The sequence below is a fragment of the Stigmatopora nigra genome, chromosome 2 (assembly GCF_051989575.1).
Source record: "Stigmatopora nigra isolate UIUO_SnigA chromosome 2, RoL_Snig_1.1, whole genome shotgun sequence".
Lineage (NCBI taxonomy): Eukaryota > Metazoa > Chordata > Actinopteri > Syngnathiformes > Syngnathidae > Stigmatopora > Stigmatopora nigra.
The window spans coordinates 745,309-764,386 of NC_135509.1; the positions used below are offsets into that span (position 1 = coordinate 745,309).

The window sequence follows — 19,078 nt, forward strand, 5'->3', positions numbered from 1 at the left end:
CCCACCCCCACCTGCTCCCAAACACGCCACCCGGCCTCCGTTTTACAGCCCATGTCAATGAATTCTCTTTTTTGGGGGGGTTCATGGAGGAACAATGCCTCGACTGTGGGTTGGGCATGTGTTGGCGGCGTTCGCAGCTGACGGTTTCCTTCGGGTCAAATGAATGAGTTTGTAAAATGGCACGCGGCCTTTGTTTTGGTTTAGCATTCTCGTCCAAAACAGATTTTTAGGCAAAAAAACGGGGCAATTGTGACCTTACAAACATGTCAATGACACGAAACTAACTAGGGAATCCAACCTGGCCATAAAATAAATGTTTTACTGTCACGGGAAGGGCCAGATTCCAATTTGTCAAAGGTCACCCGATACGGCCGGGCTAGCCCGACATAGGCCGGCGCGTAGCTGACGCGAGTGGAAACGTTGCATTTGAGGCCCGCGGGAAATGTCCCACGACCGTCCCGTTTAGAACACGTCCCGGAAGGGAGCGAAAAAAATTAAGCGCTTGGCTATTTGCGGGCGGCGAAGGCCTGGCTCGCCTCGGGTTTCAATGTAAGCCGCGGCTTTCTGTGAAGCCCGGCCCGGGTTCCTATCGCGCCGCGACCCCGTGCGCCCATTTTAGAACGCAGGTGTTGACCTTAGCGCGTTGGCTTGTGCTTGCGGCGGAGGAAAATGAAGCGGAGGCCATGTGTTCCGCGCGGATGCCTTGCAGCGGTCAAATTTGGGCCTCTTTGACCGTCAACCATATTAACATTTTTTTTTCAGGCATTCCACCGGACAAAAATGACAAATGTCCAATCGTTTTATTTGACTCCATTGCATGAAATGACCTAAAATGAGTTACATGACCAATCTTTTTTTTATACGCCGTTGCTGACTCATTAGCCACCGCGGCAGGATTAATCCCCCCTCTGTCCTTCGCCAGTTGCCCGACGGCCGAGTTGACGCAGCTGTTGTGAGGAGAAAGTTCAAAGGTCGCCAGCATTTAGGGCCAAAGAGGGAACAGGTGAGGATTTTGCGCCAGATCGTTGAAGCTAGTTGACTCGAAACGGGGCTCCCAATGTATCTGACGGTGCACCCTTTGCGTGTGTGGCTTTTGTGTGGCGTCCTAATGAGGCGTCGACATGACACCCACAGGTCGCAGCAGGAGAGACTGCCCTTGGATCTTTGTTGAACTTAACTCGCAATAGGAGACTCATTTTCAGGCAAAATGAAAAAATAGAGAGTCGTTAGGGAGATTTTTATGACATATTTATATATACTTTTCGACAATAGTGCACCCTTCAGAATCAGGATACCTCAGATATGTGGACATAAGACATTCGGAGCCACTTTTGAGTTACGATCCAGTCTTGTGGCCCCCAACGAGCGTGTCATTGGCCAGCGCCCGTGGGGGTGCCGGCTCAGCTGCCCCGAGCAAAAGGGAGCGGCGACAACTGTGCGCGCTGCGTCGTGACACTCCGATAAAGTTTTAAAGCGCGAATGAAAAGATTAACTGCTTTTACAACACTCCAGCTTTTGAATTTGAGTCCAAAAGGACTCCCTCGAAACATTTGTCCCCGGCTAGCTAATCTTTTCCATCGTTGAACACCGACACCCTGACAACTGTGGCGTCGTACCGCAAAGTCACATAACCGGGACAGGTGGGCGAGATTGGTGCTACTTTCACCCTCCATCTTCTTTTATTCCCCCCACCGCCACGAACAGCCGGGGTGTGGCCCCTTTGGCACAGTTGGCACGCACTTGCCATATTTAAACTTGGGCCGTGCTGTTCACATGAGCTTGGGTATTAAAAATGACTTAAATAGAGGCTAAAAAGGTGTTACAGTCGTTGACGACCTAACTTGATTCGAGGGTTATTCAAAACGTTTCAAGCAAAATTCAAATAAAGTATGAGTTAAAATTGTTGGTTCTGTTCCTTTAATGCCCTCCTGTGGCATCAGTACGCAATTACATGTTTGGAACATTTACGGTTTAATTCATGAGTTAATTTTTTGTTTTAACCATTTAAGTGTATATATTTTAGCATTGCACCGTATTATAACGTATGAACAATATAATATAACTTATTTTTAAATAAAATACCAGGCTACATTTGTAGGCGCAACAAATCACAACCGGACGAGTACAGGGGACACATTTGAGTGAAGGACTAAGTGTTTGTTCGTGTCGTCATTATAAAAAGACACATTTAATTACATATTTTGATTGCAATTTAAAGTCACTTTAAACATTTCTGAATGTAAATATATCAGCACTTAAGGTTACTTATTTTTGAATAAAATACCAGGCTACATTTGTAGGAGGAACAAACACAAACGGATGCGTACTGGGGACACATTTGAGTGAAAGACTATATGTTCTTTTGTATCGTAATTCTAAAGTACGCATTTATAAACCTATTTTGATTGCTCTATGAAACTAACTTTACATATTTCAGAATTTAGATGTATTATCAATTCATATAACAGCCTTTAAATAAAATGGCAGGTTATAATTTTAGGAGGAACAAAACATAAACGGACGAGTTTTGGGGACACATTTGAGTGAAGAATTAAGTGTTCTCTCGTTTCGTAATTATAAACGACAGATATATTAACCTTTTTTGATCGCTATATATATTCAAAAAATCCCACAATTATAAATAGATGAGAAATTATGATAACTGATTTTTAAATAAAATACCAGGCCAGATTTGTAGGAGGAACATTACAAACGGACGAGTATTAGGGACACATTTGAGTGAAGGACTCAATATTCTTCTTTCGTCACGTAGATTATAAACAACACATTTATTCACCAATTTTGATTGCTCTATATGAAACGACACTTTAAATATTATTATATCAGAATGTAAATATCTACAGAATTTTCTAAAGCTGTCAAAAGGCGACTTCTGGTAGGTTTAGAACGATTAAATGACTGTTCGAGGCGCTAACAGTAATATTCTTGTAAGATAAATTAAAACGTGTAAACTGTTAATTTATTATATGTAATCCATATATTACCTCATTTTCCCTTTTATTTTTTTTTAAAGAAAATGTTGCTAACTACTCGAGGGTTGTCCAAAGTGCTGCAGCTCACCCTAGCGGTCATAAAACCAGACGCAGTGGCTAATCCTGTCATTCTGGAGGTACATACTATCAAAATTGCATTTTATAATTATCCAGATACCACTCTAGGGATTAGAATAGAATTATATGCATTTACAATTCATTTGTAAGAGTTGTTTTCCCATGAATCAACCAAATTCTATCTAAGAATGGGAGTAGCATCCCTAAATATTGAATTCTAGCCACAAAAATGTCATATTTTTGTCTTCCAGGCTCTTCACCAAAGTATCCTCGACAACAAGTTTGCTATTGTTCGACGCAAAGATCTGGTGTGGAAACGGCAAGACTCGCAGAAATTTTATGCTGAGCATTCAGGTGGGGGAATTATTATTTCACTCAAAAATAGAACATATACAATTAATCAAGGTGAGTGGGTGTGTGAGTCTGCCTCGTTATGTTTTAGGAGGTCAAATATACCACATTTATTCAATCAAATGATGTTTTCACCCCATCTGATCCCCCAATGGTGATCTGTGGTTGCCATGGCAATGTCTTTTTCAGAGCGATTCTTCTATCAAAGACTGGTTGAGTTCATGTCAAGGTAGGCAGGATAGCATAACTAACCGTTACAGCCTGGTTGACCTAATTGATGTGTTTTATTGTTTTTTTTACCCGCAGTGGCCCCATGCGTGCGTACATCTTAGCCCGAGAGGACGCCATTCGCCACTGGAGAGGACTGATGGGACCCACCAAAGTTTTCCAAGCTCGATACAGCTCCCCCGACTGTTTACGGGCTCGCTTCGGGCTCACAGATACACGCAACACCACTCACGGCTCCGGTGCGGCCAATCTCCGATCAAGTTGACATTTTTTGCCTGTATTTTTTCCAAATCCAGTATTTTTTCTCCTTCCAGATTCCGTCGAGTCGGCTCAGAGGGAAATGGTGTTTTTCTTCCCAGATTTTAAAGCCGAGGACTGGTTGGAGACGGAGGAGCCGGCGTTCCGCTCGGGAAGGATACGTTACGATTCTCAAAAACACGTCCACGTACAGACGTAACGATGGAGGACCACCTGTGTCGATTTTTTTTTTTTTAGAGTGGGCTGTTACATTTATATGCAATTTTATTGGTGTAATGCTTCATTTCAATAAAATACACTTATGTATCTTGACAAAATATCAATCTATTCATCCAAGTATTACAATATACTTCTTTCAAAATAATACAGTATCTGGGCAAACCCAAAATTTGACATTTTTCTCATCCATTTTCCATGAAAACGTCAACGCACACTTTTTTGTGCCCAAAACCCTCAAATATTCCAAAATGTTTGGCCTTCAGCCATGCAGCACCCCTTACTTGACGGCCTCGGCGGGTTTCATCACCTCGTAGGTGGTCAGCGACTTCTTGACCTTGCCGTTCTTGTCCACCTGGTGGATGCTCTGCGTCACTGTGATGGTCACCTGCTTGGTGGACATGCGGTTGTCCTCCCATTTTGTCTAACGGGGACGAGACAAGCTCAAAAACGGGCGTCGTAGGAGATGTAAGACGTTACTTACAATCTCTTCGGTATGTAGGACACTTGTGCGTTGGACGGTGGTGCCGGATGACAACGGCGCCCCCTGCTGCGTCGGAGGGGTTGGCGGATCCGGGCGGGCGCTGTCATTTCGGGCGTCGGCGAGGCTGGCCTCCGAACAAACTTTGAGGTACGCTTCAGCGGGAGTCGGTAGGCCATCTTCGAAGAAATCGGGGACTGCAAAAAAAATGTCGTCATGTTAGCTTAATGCTAACTTTTGTCGTACTAGATTTGGGTAGAGACCATCGTTATGGTGTACCAGTATGATCATTAATACCATGTGTTGATTTTTTTTCAACTAGATGGTCTTCAAGTGTCACGTTTTTGGGAAAAAAATATTTTTGTCAAACATAGTCATTTTGGAGAAAATGACAATCATGGTTCAAAGCTGAAAAAAGTGGTGTTGTCGACCTTACCGGGACTGCAGTTTTTCTCGCAGACGGAGCCGTCGGACGAGATGCCGCGGATGGACGAGAGCGGGAGGTCGGTGTCGGTGCCGGTCAGCCAGGTGGACTCGGTCTCCTTGGTCCAGCTCTCCAGGTAGCGAGGCTCCAGGGCGTCTGTTCTGCTGCCGCCACATCCCATGGCTCACCCGTTGGCGTCTTCACCAGCTTTTCCTAGCGGACCTCTGGCCTGCGTGGCGCTCTCCCATCACTCCCGTCTGCAAACATCTGCGACGACAATACACACGCCCAATTATTTGGACTGGGAGGGCTGACGACCACTCAAGGCACCCATTAGGTGTTTTACTTGAGAAAAAAATAGTCTTAATACAACAGTACCAGTCTTCAAACCTATTAATTGAGCCCATTTTCACAAAATTCTTTCCTCCTACTGAAACTATATATTAAGCTTGATGAATACATATGCTGTATGTACACGATCTAAATATGTAATTGTCACCAGAAGCATATGAAAATATAATGGGCACCTCTCCATACGATGCAATAGTACACCAATACAACCAAAACAATCAACATGTCAGCCTACCCTCCATATTACTATTCATAAACGTTACTACATTGTATACACATCCCACGCTGTTCGAGTACACGTACGTATGTGTTTTTTGACTAGTGATACACACCAAAAACAGCACCGTAACAGCTCGGAAGAAACAGTGATGGAAGCTGCTGTCGGATGATGAGGAAGATGGAGGTGAGTTGGAAGGAGATTTTCGATCGTCTCGACGTATTCTCTCGTCTTCATCTGGTGTCGCCGTTCGGTGGGGCTCTGCAAATCCCCCCACATATACACCATCACCCACCCAGAAACACGCACACACACGTGCTCTCATGTTTTGACAGCTTCATTCATATTCACGTACTGCTGATGACCATTCAATTCGGAATTAAAAGAATTTAGTTTTATTCTATGCTTATGTATTTCATTTTTTTAAGAAAGACAGATTCTTAATCATTAAATCTGCTTGAAAATGTTGTTTTTCATGATTCATTAACGTTTACCTCCCTAAAAACAATCAATATATACATTTCTCACTCAGATATATTTATGCAAATATATAATTAGGTATTCTTATGTATGTACTCGCATTTTGCTAAATAAGATGCCAATTTGGTGTTTTTAGGTCACTTCTCTTGTAGCTCAGATTTTGTCCACAGGAGGGAGTTCTTTTCCCAATTTTGACGAAAAGGGACGCACTATTGTTGATTATTTTTTTACTCCATTACACCAATGCACTTTTTTGATTACTAATCAGACAAAGCAGACGATTAAATAAAAATAATAATGATTACAGTTTCCAAATGTTCCAATACTTCTGAACCCATTGTGATCCATGTGTTACCTTCACTGGTCGATGGAAAAATCATGACTTCAGTAGAGTTCATTGTTTTTAACTTTTATTTTAAACATGAAAAGTTTAAGAAAAACTGTTCTGTGGGACACTGACCGTCAGAATTATTTATTGATTTAGCAAAGGCGTGGTAGGGCCCTCGTGAATCTTGCATCCAGTAGACAGCGTGTTCAATATAAGGCAGGCCCCTTTTTGATTTGTACACTGCGAGTAGACAAGTGGTCAATAGGGGCTATCTTGTCCATTCCCTCAGCTCCAATATATAAATGTGTAGTGTGTCCCATAATGATTTTGAGTCACTGTGTTCAATGTGAGTTGAAAAACAATCGCTGATAGAATATTAAAGGCAGCTTGTCAACTGTTTTTAATTGCGGAAGGGCAATGAAATAGGAAAGCTCTCCTTGATTTCAAGTCAATCAAAGTGGAAGCACGAAATTAAAAATTTCCTTGGATGGGTGCCATTTTTACCATTTCCTTTCATATTTGTCCAGAGTTTCAAGTTCACTGTCAATATTGTGGTCATTGAAGGCAGCATCAGTCTTCACCAATCAATGTGAATTCTTCCCCCGCAACCAAATTTGGACCAATCACCGGTCAGAGTTTTGGCGGTTGTATCCAGACAAGGAAGTAGAGGACGCCATTAACGGAAGTTGAAATACGGACGGTTAAATTCTTTATAAACGATGTTTTACATGAATTTCTTCACTTTCTTTGACCAGAAAACAACGAAGGTAAGAGCTATACATTATTATCATTTTCTTTTATGTTTGTACCGAGTTCAACGTTCACTGTCAATATCGTGGTCAGTGAAGGCAGCATTGGTCTTCACCAATCAACGTGAATTCTTCCCCCGCAACCAAACATGGACCAATCACCGATCAGAGTTTCGGCGGTTGTATCCTGACGACGAAGCTGCGGACGCCATTAACGTGAGTCGAAATACAGACGGTTAAATTCTTTATAAACGATGTTTTACATGAATTTCTTCACTTTATATGACCACAAAACAACGAAGGTAGGAGCTATACAGTGTACAACTTCTTTCCATCAATTATACATACTTAACTCCAAATGACGATATTAAAGAAGCTAATGATAGAATACGTTGTCCATTTTTGAATTGCGGACGGAATATGAAATAGCATAGCTCTCCTCGTTTTCAAGTTAATCATACTGGAAGCACAAAATGTAAACTTTGTTTTGAAGAGTGCCATTATTATCATTTTGTTTTATGTTTGTACCGAGTTTGCCATTCACTGTCAATATCGTGGTCAGTGAAGGCAGCATCGGTCTTCACCAATCAACGTGAATTCTTCCCCAGCAACCAAAGGGACCAATCACCGATCAGAGTTTTGGCGGTTGTATCCTGACGACGAAGTTGAGGACGCCATTAATGTGAGTTGAAATACAGACCGCTAAATTCTTTATAAACGATGTTTTACATGAATTTCCACACTTTCTTTGACCATATAACAACTAAGGTAGGAAGTTTAAAACGTACAACCTCTTTCTATCGATTATATATATATTGTGAAAAGGCCAAAAACGGTAGCAAAGCGAGTACCTCGGTCATAAGACAGTCATACGTAGAAAAGCTAACTAGCATTTTTTTCCGCCCAAAAAGATGATACTATTTCTTAATCCATGCTTTTGTTATCAGTGTGAACCATTCTCGCATATGTTAAATATAGATACTCACTCGTAGTGCACAGGTTATAAGACAAATATTCATGTTTTGCCGGTTTGTAATATGTATTGTCAATAGACCCAAAACCGGAGCATAGCAAATACTTTGGTAAAATGCTTGTCATACTCAGGTAGGCTAATTAGCATATTTCGCCCAAAAATATGATACTATCCTACTACAGGATTATGTTTTCAGTGTGAGTCATTGTTAAATATAGTTACTCACTCGTAATGCACAATTTTAAGACACATATGGATGTTTTGTAGATTTTTATTATACATATTGTGAAAGGCCCAAAACTGGAGCATAGCGGGTACTTTGGTAAAATGCTTGTCATACGCAGGGAAGCTAATTAGCATTTTTTTTGCCCAAAATATCTTGCTTCATTATTTTGTTAACAGTGTTAACAATTCTGGAAGATGTTAAATAGCGATATTGAATTGTGGTGTACAATTTTTAAGCCAAATTATGTTTTGCAGATTTCATCAGTGAAAAAGTTGATGTTACCCCTTCCCATATTGGGCCTGTTTTTATGTGCCAAGAATCAACTGCATGCGACAGGTCAGTGAATGCAATCACGTCTCCAGACTTTTTTAAATGATTTTTTTTAGGGCCAGGATGGACCAGACTGTGTAAATACCCATTTTGTTATTGTTGTTGTCCCTTTCATGCCAAAAAACACCTCCATAGGTTGTGACCTGTCTATTCATCAAGTACAAACGTGACACTTTTCATTAGCAAAGTGCTCTAAAGAGGAGAGTGTCCAAAGTAAGGAAGACAGTTCAACAATGAAAGCTGTTTTATGGAATTAGAACTTTGAATTTGGTTCCTTATCTTTGCCTTCAACAATAAAATGGTGTCTTGAATTACGATCTACTGACTTTAGTGAATTAAACTGTTAAGTGTCGGCGGTCGAGACAGTAAACTTGTTATCTGTAGATGTTGTCACAGCTATTTTTCTGCAAGAAAAGTTTTCTTTTGGGCTGATAATTAAGAAAAATATTCCAATTGTATCCCAGTATTTTTCAATCGGCATTTGAATTAATTTCAAGGAGTGGAATATACTTAATGCACCTAATAATATTAGAAACCTGACCTAAAAAAATCAGTTTCTACTCCACTACTCCTAATATTTGCCAAGCACAATTCTTCTTCTTCCAATGATCTTTACTCAAAATAAAATCTAAATTCCATCGCTAGCACTTGATTATCAGATCATCTATTTGATAGCATTTTATCAGGCCGGCTAATGAACGACGGCGTTGAATTATTCATGCCGCAAACTCCCAACGCGGCACGCTAATAATTAGAAGTGTCAGGAGTCGCTGGATCGCCTCTCCTGACATGACGTCACGGTAGTTATCAGCCGTGGCTAATTACGTGATTGGATTATTTTTGGTATTTAAGCATTGTGATTTTCTGTGGACGCCGTTGGATCGTCTGTTTTCGTCCTGGTGTAGTACTGGTTTAGTTCTGGTTTCGTTTCCTGTTAATCCTCTTAGTCATTGCTGTTTTCCATGACGCCCCGCCGCGTGTTGTTTTCGTTTGTAATGAGTGGTCAAGCTAAGTTGTTGAAGTTATGTTACCCCGTTCAATAAATCAACCTACAAGAGCTACAGACCTGCCTCACCTTTCCATTCCTTCGGTGACTCTGCATCTGGGTTCAACTTCCCCTCCGATCGCCGCCGCTTAGTGCGAGGCGATCGGAGGGGAAGTTGAACCCAGATGCAGAGTCACCGAAGGAATGGAAAGGTGAGGCAGGTCTGTAGCTCTTGTAGGTTGATTTATTGAACGGGGTAACATAACTTCAACAACTTAGCTTGACCACTCATTACAAACGAAAACAACATGCGGCGGGGCGTCATGGAAAACAGCAATGACTAAGAGGATTAACAGGAAACGAAACCAGAACTAAACCAGTACTACACCAGGACGAAAACAGACGATCCAACGGCGTCCACAGAAAATCACAATGCTTAAATACCAAAAATAATCCAATCACGTAATTAGCCACGGCTGATAACTACCGTGACGTCATGTCAGGAGAGGCGATCCAGCGACTCCTGACAAGAAGCCAACTTCACATTGTACCTCTGTATTCTAATTTGAGCAGCGGGCGCGTGTAGAGGCGGGGGCGCCGATACCATGAAGAACGGGGGCAGGATTTGACGCCAAGTAAACCCGTCAAAGCGTTTAAGCCACTTAAATGCAAATTCAAAAGAGGTCCGCCAGTGCCAGTACAATATTACGCTTTTATTACTGCCCCCCCTCACCAAGTTGGGATTTATTGAGCAAAGCGATGTATGCGAGGGTTCGAGCATCTTTGCCGCACTCCACAATTAGACGAGCTCATTAAGTAGCGGAGCGCGTGGGTGAAATGAGGGTGATGCAATCGGAAGAAAATGCAGTGATGTGACCAGGTTAGCTGGCCTGGCGACCGCGGCTAGCTAATCAAAGGCTAATCTTAGATCCAAATCCCAACGTGACTACTGTATCCCCCTAATGACACTCAATTAGCTCTCTTAAGCACTTTTGCTTCCCTTAAATTAAAAACTTTTCAAAGTGTGACTCAAACGCCCGCAGACTTTTTATGTCCGACCGGAATTCCGCAGCGATATTTTGATCACCAAAGAGGTTACAATAAAGTACAATTTAAACACCAGATGATGTATTTGAAATATTTTTAATGCAAACAGCCAAACTAAAATCCTTATACTTGTGTTTATCTTTCGTTGGGATGGCTGGCCTTTCCAAAGTGGCTTTAGTAAGCCGCCCACATGTCGTTGTTTGCGTCGCCCTCCAATACAAGCGGCCTCTTCCGGCCACAACGGGGATTATGCCAAGATAAAGTGGCAATAAGTCATGTTTGTTTGGGGCGTCGGCGGGGACGCTTGTCGCCGACGCTGACATTTATCAATAGCACGCAGAGCGCGTTCTGCCAAAGCTCTGCTTTCTATCTTTTCCCTTTGCTTTATCGTCCCTCCCAGTCGACGTTTGCTGTAAAACCAAACACAAATATTATGTATTTAACCCTTCACGTGGCGACAGTTGCGCGCGATTGGAGATTTTAAAGGCATTCGTATCGCTTTCATGCTAAAAAGTGATAGCGGGCGAGGCAAAAGCGATTAGTAATCTGCGTCTTATCGTAAAATCGACTACTGTGGAAACAGGATTATGGTTGGAAGGAAAAGTTTCATCCCCTAGTTTTGTTTTGTTTTTAAGTATGTGGTTTATTACTATTCATATTAATCATATTTTTTTGTGCTTTTTATAGGAATTTGGAAAAAGGCATAAATGCATTAACTGATGTCAGAAGGAAATGAATGCATTAACCCCAAATGCATTAACTGATGTCAGAAGGAAACAAATGCATAAACCCCGCTCCAGTACTTTTCACAAAATGGCGGAGGTCAAAGGACAGTAAACAAGACGTAAAGGCTTAAAGGTAAGACAATTTAAGATAATACATTTGGGTACAGCAATAAAAAAATACATTTAGAGGAAAAGAGTGTTATTGTGGGAAGAAATGAAGGAGAAATGTTATGCTTGTGTAAAAATATGATTTTTATGTGGGGTGGTTATGTCATGAAATAGAAAATGTTGTTTTTAAGAATAAATGAGGGATATACCTACAGACATGTTTATTTATTTCGTCATTTGATAATTCTGTTTTGTGTATTTGTACAATTGAGATGTTGCAAGATGTGTTTTAAGACTTGTGGGCAACTTAATAACATTTTGAAATAAAGTGAGTCCAAATGTGAATTATTCCATTTTCAGTAAGACCTTTTGCGACCTTCCCTCTCGCCGCCATCTTCGTGCGTCTTCAGTTCCCGGCCACAACAAAATACCCGCCTGGTCGCCTTTGATGAATAACCGCCGTGCGAACATTTTGAACAGACGTCAAACACGCCGTCGCCGTCGAGCGGACGGCCGTGAAATGCGTCTCGGCCTTCGTGACGGATAGTAATTGATAATTACAGCCTGGGGGAGAAGGTGTTCTTTCAATTCATTTCGGCTGTTAGCATCTCCAAGGGCGGGCCTAGCTAATTCAACCATATTCATGTTATTTATGTCCATCAAATACTCACTTTATAATACAAACGTTCTTTCATGTAGTATCCTTTTTATAAAAAATCTCATTTCAACCCAGTAGAGTAGAAATGACAAACCTGAACCTCTAAAATTAAAATAATGACCATAATCTGAATCAGTGTTTAGGCACTAGCCAATTTTAGAGGACTTTTGCCTTTAAATTGTGTTCTAGATGAATAGATTAAATATAAAATTTGACTTTTGTGCGATGCTAAATCTTCATCTATGCTTTTAACGTAAGAACAAAATGGTATCGTCCGTTTTAGACTGGATGCAGTGACATATTGCCCATTGCAAAATTCAATGGCGGCGTTTGTTCCTTTTCAAAGCAGGTTCGCTTCCATCTGCGTCCGTCTTTTTCCGTCGCTCGTTCTCTGCTCATTTATTCTGATTCGTCAAGTGCGGCGGAACACGAAGACAGCTGCTTCAAATTGATTGCCACGCAAACAGGTCGGGGATGTGCCAGTGGCAGGCGGGGGGGGGGGGACGGAAGGGACGGAAGGGAGGCGCCGCGCTGCGTATACTCGGCCACTAAGGAGGAAAATTAGATTAGCGGGCAGAAAAAAAGGATAGGAAACTCTTTGGCCTTTGTATTTTCATGGACGTCTGTCCTCGTCAAATGGCAGGTCATAAGTTAAACAAGCTGTCATGGGTGTCATTCAATTTTTGTCCGCGAGAGGGCAGCGAAACATTCTGTTCGCTGAGTTCAATGTGAATATAATGTATTTTTCGACGTTGCATTTTGACTTTAATAACATTGTAAAAATATTGGCAGCGACTAATATTTTTCAGTGCGTTTAATGAAGGAGTAAATAAATAATACTAACAAAAACAAATTAATAAATTTTTTATATAACAGAAATATATGTAATGTATTTGGTTTCCTCCTTAAAGTTTTTCCTCCCCACAACTTTTAACATAAAACATTTACTGCTTATTTTTAAGATGATCAATAAAATAAAAGCCCAGATGCAACAGCGCGCTTTTATGAAGCGTTCTCACCGTAAACCCGTTCAACATTTGGGGACCTAAATCATGTGCCGTATAAAAAACAAACAGTGGACCAAAAAAGTCGATTAGATGGAGGCAATCATTGAAAATAACAAATGAGCAGGCTTTTAGGAAAAGTCAGCTAGCGCAATTAGCCCTAGCCAAATTCACGCAAGTCGGGCTAAATGGCGTTCCAGTCGTCAGATTGATTTACTCTACACTAGCCGGATCGGTCCCAGTGAGTTATAATAATAATAATAATAATGTCAGGGGAGTCATTTATGTGATGCGCAAAGAGATGAGCTTTCACACAGTAACAGATGATGAGCGGTCGCTGTCACGCAGTCGAGGTTATTCATTAATCTTTTGTGACAAGCCACAGGCCGGATGCCTCGCTGCTCGATTTATTATTTATTTTTTGCTTTATGCTTAGCCTGGCTTTGATTAAAAAAAAAAATACTAATTTTGCTAAGGGATGCAACATGTCACTGCTTTCTTATCTTTTTTTTTTAAATCGTTTAAAAACAGCTCTTTATGACTTTTAGCCAGTTAATACAATTTACAGTCTATAGATGCATTGGGTTGAAAGTGATATTTTGTATTTTCAATTTCATCTCCATAGTGTTCCATAGTCCAAAGAAAAATATGTTAAATTTTTCACATTCCAATTTTATAGTGATGCTATCATAGTTATGGTAATATAGTATAGTTATTTGATATGTAAAAAATCCTCAGAATACAATATCTTACGTCGTTTTTAGTTTTTAATATTCCAACCTCTCTTTAAAAGCAAAAAAAATCAATGTATTGAATTCCCATGATCAAGGATAAAATATTGGAACGCGACCTGTCCATCTGCTTGACGTCTTCTGATTAAATCCGACAGACACATTCATAACGAACGACGGCCATATTCAGTAGAGTGATTGAGAACCCCCCCCCCCCCCAAAAAAAAAAAAATGAAATCACGCTGAAACGACATCACGCACACACACACATAGTAAAGTTTACGAGCGAGAAAGTCTTCTTGTCAGCTTGTCAGCCACAGTGATTGCAAGACTCTTGTCAAAAGTGGCCTTATTTCTTCTCCCCCACGGCAAAGTCAAAGGTGCGTCGTGTACGTTCTTAAACGCCTCCAAGCGTGAAGAGGCATCCAGGAGGACAAATCACGTTCCCCTTTGTCACCCGCAGCTCTGAATAAGACCGATACAGTGGCGACGTCTCCCGGGTGACGGGCTGGCCCCTTTTTGGCCGAGGGTTCGAGCCATTTAAACTCCGGGGCTCGTGACTCCATTTTAGTGGGAGTAAAAATAAATGAAAAGCCCGCGTGTTTAGGGTGGAGGAGGGGCTTAGCTGTAATAATATTTGACAGGTCTCACGTAAGTTAGCGCCCCATCCTTCTCGTTTCACGTCGGCCGATTTACGAGGCGCTAAATCTCGGCGTATGCACCCGCCGCAATTACGACGCATAAAAAATGTTCAATTACGATGTGGGACAGAGTAGCGTTGTGGGGGCTTTCATTCTTTTTTTTTCAGACTGACCCTCTTTGAAAAGGAGGCTCGCTCGCGACAGGAAGCCAACCCGGTCCCTAAACTTAATTTAGCTTGAATTAGCCGCGTAGCTACTTCATTAGCGCGCACCACAGACTCGGCGAGTTTTGCGTCAGACTTCTTTCCTGTCTGGATGGGCTTTGTTCTTGTTTTTGTACTTTGCCGTGTACAGTAAGTTCATTTGGGCTTTCTCCTTTCTTTTACAGTAAAAAAGTAGGATATGTTGTGTCAGGAAAAACTATTTAGACCTTAATTTAGCTTGGCACCTCTTTAAACCACATGAAGTCCCCCTCAACATGCTGTCCAGGAGATTAGCCCCAGCATTGAGCTCCACGGGTGTCTTGCTCTTCAGTTTCCCTCGATAAGCATCGCAAAAAACGTGACAACACTCCTTTGCCATGCTGTCCATCTCTCTGAGCAGAGAAAGAAAAAAAAACTGTCTTCCAGGCGTTTTTGTAGAGCAGACGAAGCTCTTGGCTCCTCTCCGGACGTCTGGACGCCTTTGAAAGAAAGCCCAGACCTCATTTACGTCATGAAATAAGTCAGCCTGAGGGCGCCGTGATCTTAGAAATGCAGTTTCAACTGCTTGATTTGACTAAAGTCTCGTAATAACTGCTGGATGATAGATTGACAAAATGATCAAACTTCCATTTGACATTTTACACATCTGCCTAAATTATCACCCAAAATTCACCAATGCCTGCAATGAACATTTTAGTCCGAATGCCGTCAAGCAAATTCAATATTTTCCGAGTATTTAAAAAAAAAAAAATACAGTGGAAGGTAGAAAGTGGGACTATTCCCACCTGGGATCGGTTGGAAATGCAATTTGCGGAAATCCCTGGTCCGTATCGGACCAGGTTGTCCACTTTCAAATTGAAGGTCAGAGAGGAATTTGACAACCCCACTATTAGTTTAGGCAACGATTAAAATAAAATTTAATGTTGTTTTCAATTTTGCTGGTTAATATGAGCAAAGGTTCCACAGCGGTCTTGTAAAAAAGTCAATTTGTGTCTCGGAGTAGCACTGATAATTATGAACAAGACCCAAGAGTAAATTTTAAGATTTAAATGGCTTCCTGAAATTGTCCCTGTTGTTCTGAGAGACTATTAAAAAAATAATTTTCCTGGAAATAATTCCCCTTATTATTTTTCGCCGTTTGCCTCTGTCAGTTCAAACGCATCGGACGTCTATCGCCGTCCAATATTGTCTCGCTATTGTGGGTTTTTCAGCCGAATGTGATATTTGAATGAGGCCCCGCTTTCTGGATTTGTAGAAAAAGACACTTTTCAGTGGTAATCAGCACGGATATTAGAGTCCATTCAACATGGCTGTCTTTGTGCGCCTGAACCAATCTTATGGGTGGATGGGACCGATATTACTTGCTGCTTTGATGAGCGCCGTCAGTCTCCTTTCATGTTCTTTCCGCTCTCGTGTCCATGGCGTAGATTTTTTCTTTTAAACAGGGATACCTAGATCAGATCGTCTGCTCAAAAATCAGGCCTGGTCACGTCATGTTTTATACTTTATATTTGCCCAGGTGAGGAGCATCAAAGTACATAGAAATTATAGTCAAGACTGTAATTGTGAATGTATTTGTGTGAATTTTAAATGTATATGTTAGTTTTATAGTACAGTCTTTGCCTTCCTACCTTTTGTGTTTGTTGAAAAATGTCCAATTTTTCTGGCACGAGCTCAGCAGGCGCCGATGGTCACAGCACCCGCATGGACTGTCCGCGGAGTCGGTCAAGGGCTCCGACGGGAGCCACGCTCACTCCTTCTTCTCGTGTTGCAAAAGTAGCTGACGACGGGGTTTGAGTCAGGGTGACACGCCGCCCCGGCCGGCGTCTATATTTAAATCCCGCTTTCAGGTGCGAGTCGGCGGCGATGAGGTCGACGCGTCAACTAATGCGGAAAGACGAGGGGGAACATTCGAATTGAATGCTTGTCTATCATGCTTTTTGTACTTTCTTTAGATGTTCTCTTTGTTCTGCAAAGTTTGTTTTTTTAGTGTTAGTAGAAAGGGTAGTACTGTATATACATTTTTCTTTGCAATATACCTCTATATTTTGTTGTTGTTTGTAGCCCTTGCCTCGCCATTGACAGTTATAGACATCCAATCCATTGCAACACGGTAAGGTTAACATTAAATGATCATGTTGACATTGACGGCCATAGACGTCCAATCCGTTCTGGAAGCGCCACTCGATAGGCGATCGCACGGCCACCGCTAAATCGATGAACCATAAATAGCCCGTAAAAGGTGTTTGGCGTTCATGGTGTGATTAAAATGCACTTTGCTGCGACGGGACTTTTTCCTACGGTTTCCTACGAGCCAATTTCATTCCACGTCCAATGCATTATTTATATTGCCCGGTTTTTACGCCGACGTCGATATTACGCTCATTGAGTTCCAAAGGTCTGATGTTCATTTATTGCATCCCCGCGCTTGTCATTTTTTTTTGGGATGGAACGCGGGAGGCGGATGAAAATAATGCAGATGCAGCAAAGAAAGTTCATTTTTAATTTCTTCTCTTCAGGTTTGGACGTCAATGGCTGTCAACGGGAATGAAGCAAGGTCATTAGAACTCCGCAGGTAGGGAAGAAAACTCATCCATATCATCTTAATGCTCTGCCCAAAATATTCTAGTTCCATTTATTTTAATGAAAAAAAATGCATTTCTGTTCATGAAAACATGGCCTCAAGCGGACACTTTTTGCTCATTAGCGAAGCATCTTTTTATTCACATTATTCAAATATCATAACCATCAAAAATAGATCACAAAGGACATTAGCATTGTTTTCCTGGCGATGTGTCCCATTTGCAGGCGCTTTGTAGCCCGAGGCGGCAAAGAAAAAAAATCATTTGTCGACAGCAAGTGACTAGAAGATGAATTCTGTCTTAAATATTGCGAGGGATCGTCTTCATCTCGACAGCGTTGGGCCTCCCCGGAGTGGATTAGTCGGCGTTATCGGCGTTGGCCAGTGCCAGCCGGTCGGTTGTCAAGTGCTCCGTCCTTGAGCTTTGGCCAATGGGACGGGCTGAGTTTTTGGATTGAGCCATCTGAGAACTTCACCAATATTTTTAGATATATCATTGTGATTTTTATTTAACTGTGAACTTTATTTTGCAGCTATGGCATTTGGTCATTGGATCTCCCAGTCAAAAGGAATTGGACATCTCGGATGAGCATTCACAGCCAGTCATCCCAAAGTTAATAAAATGGAAGTAAGTAATGACTTTGTTTTGGCTCATGTCCTTCTTTATTTTACAGTATCAACATTTAAGACTGTCAATTTTCGATCACTTTAGGGCGAGGGCAAATTGTTTGTTTTCATAGATGACTGATGACAACTTTTGGGATGTGTGAATTATGTTAATGGGGCAACAGCTGTGAGTGGGCCAGTAACGTTTTTAAAAATGACTAATGTCCAACGTGTCTGTTTAGCGCCACTGTGTTTTGACGCCCGCCCGCCGACAATGACAAACGTGTCCCAGATGGCGTCTCCAAACTCCACGGCGAACTCCCGCACCTCACCAGCGCCCGCTCTACTCGGACATGAAAAGAACATATGTTCCGAGTAGGAAGTTCAAAAAGATTTGTCCTAATCATAAATTCTCTATTTAAAAAAACAAAAGTTTACTGAACGGCTCTGGGCGTCCAATCCCTTTGCAATGTACGAGTGGAAAGGGATTGGACGTGATTGTCGGCTGTGGGTGGACACATGCGAATTCGATTAGTCAGTCCCCCCCTGGTGAAATCCTTGGCCTCCCACCCCTCCATCCGTCTTTGACGAAGCAGCCCATTCCGCTCGCCGTGCCGTGCAGTCGGCCGCTAATTGCCAGCGCGTGAGGCCGCATCGCTTTTTCCTCAAACAGAAGGACAAAAAAGTTACACCAATTTTTTTTTGGGGACCAACAAAAAAGACAGAAGTAGAAAGAAAGGAAGAAGGCTGTCTGGTAAGCAGTCTATTTTTTCTTTTACTTTATTACAGTGAAGCTATTAAGTGAAGTAGGTTTCCAATCGTTTTTGATTGGCTGTCGATCGTCCCACTTAAAACAGATTCGACGTCTAAGGCCGTCAATTCCACTTAAACGTGAATAGCTACCGTGAGTTTATTGTTTGGGGCAGTTAGATTTGTTTTGTGTCATATTTGAGGTCGTTTCGTTGTCACTTTTGTAAATATTTTAGTTTATATTAGTTTATTTCAGTGTATTACAATAACTAGCAAGGACGACAAAGCGGCGGCGCTGCGTCCGGTTCATCCCGTTCCAAGTCTGCCTCTGCTTCTGTGTTTTAAATTCAAGGGGT

At 41.8% G+C, this 19,078-nt stretch overlaps 2 protein-coding genes across 2 annotated transcripts; one reads left to right on the top strand and one right to left on the bottom strand.

The window, feature by feature from the left end:
• Nucleotides 1-2,555: 2,555 nt before the first annotated feature.
• Nucleotides 2,556-4,225, top strand: nme6 (NME/NM23 nucleoside diphosphate kinase 6). The gene is made up of 6 exons (XM_077735619.1): nt 2,556-2,896; nt 3,035-3,130; nt 3,323-3,425; nt 3,612-3,651; nt 3,729-3,889; nt 3,965-4,225. Exons 2-6 carry the CDS (start codon nt 3,038-3,040, stop codon nt 4,105-4,107), a joined length of 540 nt encoding a protein of 179 aa, XP_077591745.1. The 5' UTR covers nt 2,556-2,896; nt 3,035-3,037; the 3' UTR covers nt 4,108-4,225.
• Nucleotides 4,165-5,901, bottom strand: baalcb (BAALC binder of MAP3K1 and KLF4 b). The gene is made up of 4 exons (XM_077735632.1): nt 5,713-5,901; nt 5,042-5,296; nt 4,609-4,802; nt 4,165-4,548 (listed from the first exon to the last, which is right to left on the bottom strand). Exons 2-4 carry the CDS (start codon nt 5,208-5,210, stop codon nt 4,405-4,407), a joined length of 507 nt encoding a protein of 168 aa, XP_077591758.1. The 5' UTR covers nt 5,211-5,296; nt 5,713-5,901; the 3' UTR covers nt 4,165-4,404.
• Between the last annotated feature and the right edge of the window lie 13,177 nt (nt 5,902-19,078).

What these genes read in the sequence shown, in the direction of transcription:
- nme6 (XM_077735619.1), top strand. Translation starts at nt 3,038, where the DNA reads ATGTTGCTAACTACTCGAGGGTTGTCCAAAGTGCTGCAGCTCACCCTA. An exon ending in CTAATCCTGTCATTCTGGAG is followed by an intron (nt 3,131 to 3,322) that starts GTACATACTATC and finishes TTTGTCTTCCAG; the next exon opens with GCTCTTCACCAAAGTATCCT. An exon ending in CAACACCACTCACGGCTCCG is followed by an intron (nt 3,890 to 3,964) that starts GTGCGGCCAATC and finishes TTCTCCTTCCAG; the next exon opens with ATTCCGTCGAGTCGGCTCAG.
- baalcb (XM_077735632.1), bottom strand. Translation starts at nt 5,210, where the DNA reads ATGGGATGTGGCGGCAGCAGAACAGACGCCCTGGAGCCTCGCTACCTG. An exon ending in CGAGAAAAACTGCAGTCCCG is followed by an intron (nt 4,803 to 5,041) that starts GTAAGGTCGACA and finishes TTTTTTTTGCAG; the next exon opens with TCCCCGATTTCTTCGAAGAT. An exon ending in TCCTACATACCGAAGAGATT is followed by an intron (nt 4,549 to 4,608) that starts GTAAGTAACGTC and finishes CGTCCCCGTTAG; the next exon opens with ACAAAATGGGAGGACAACCG.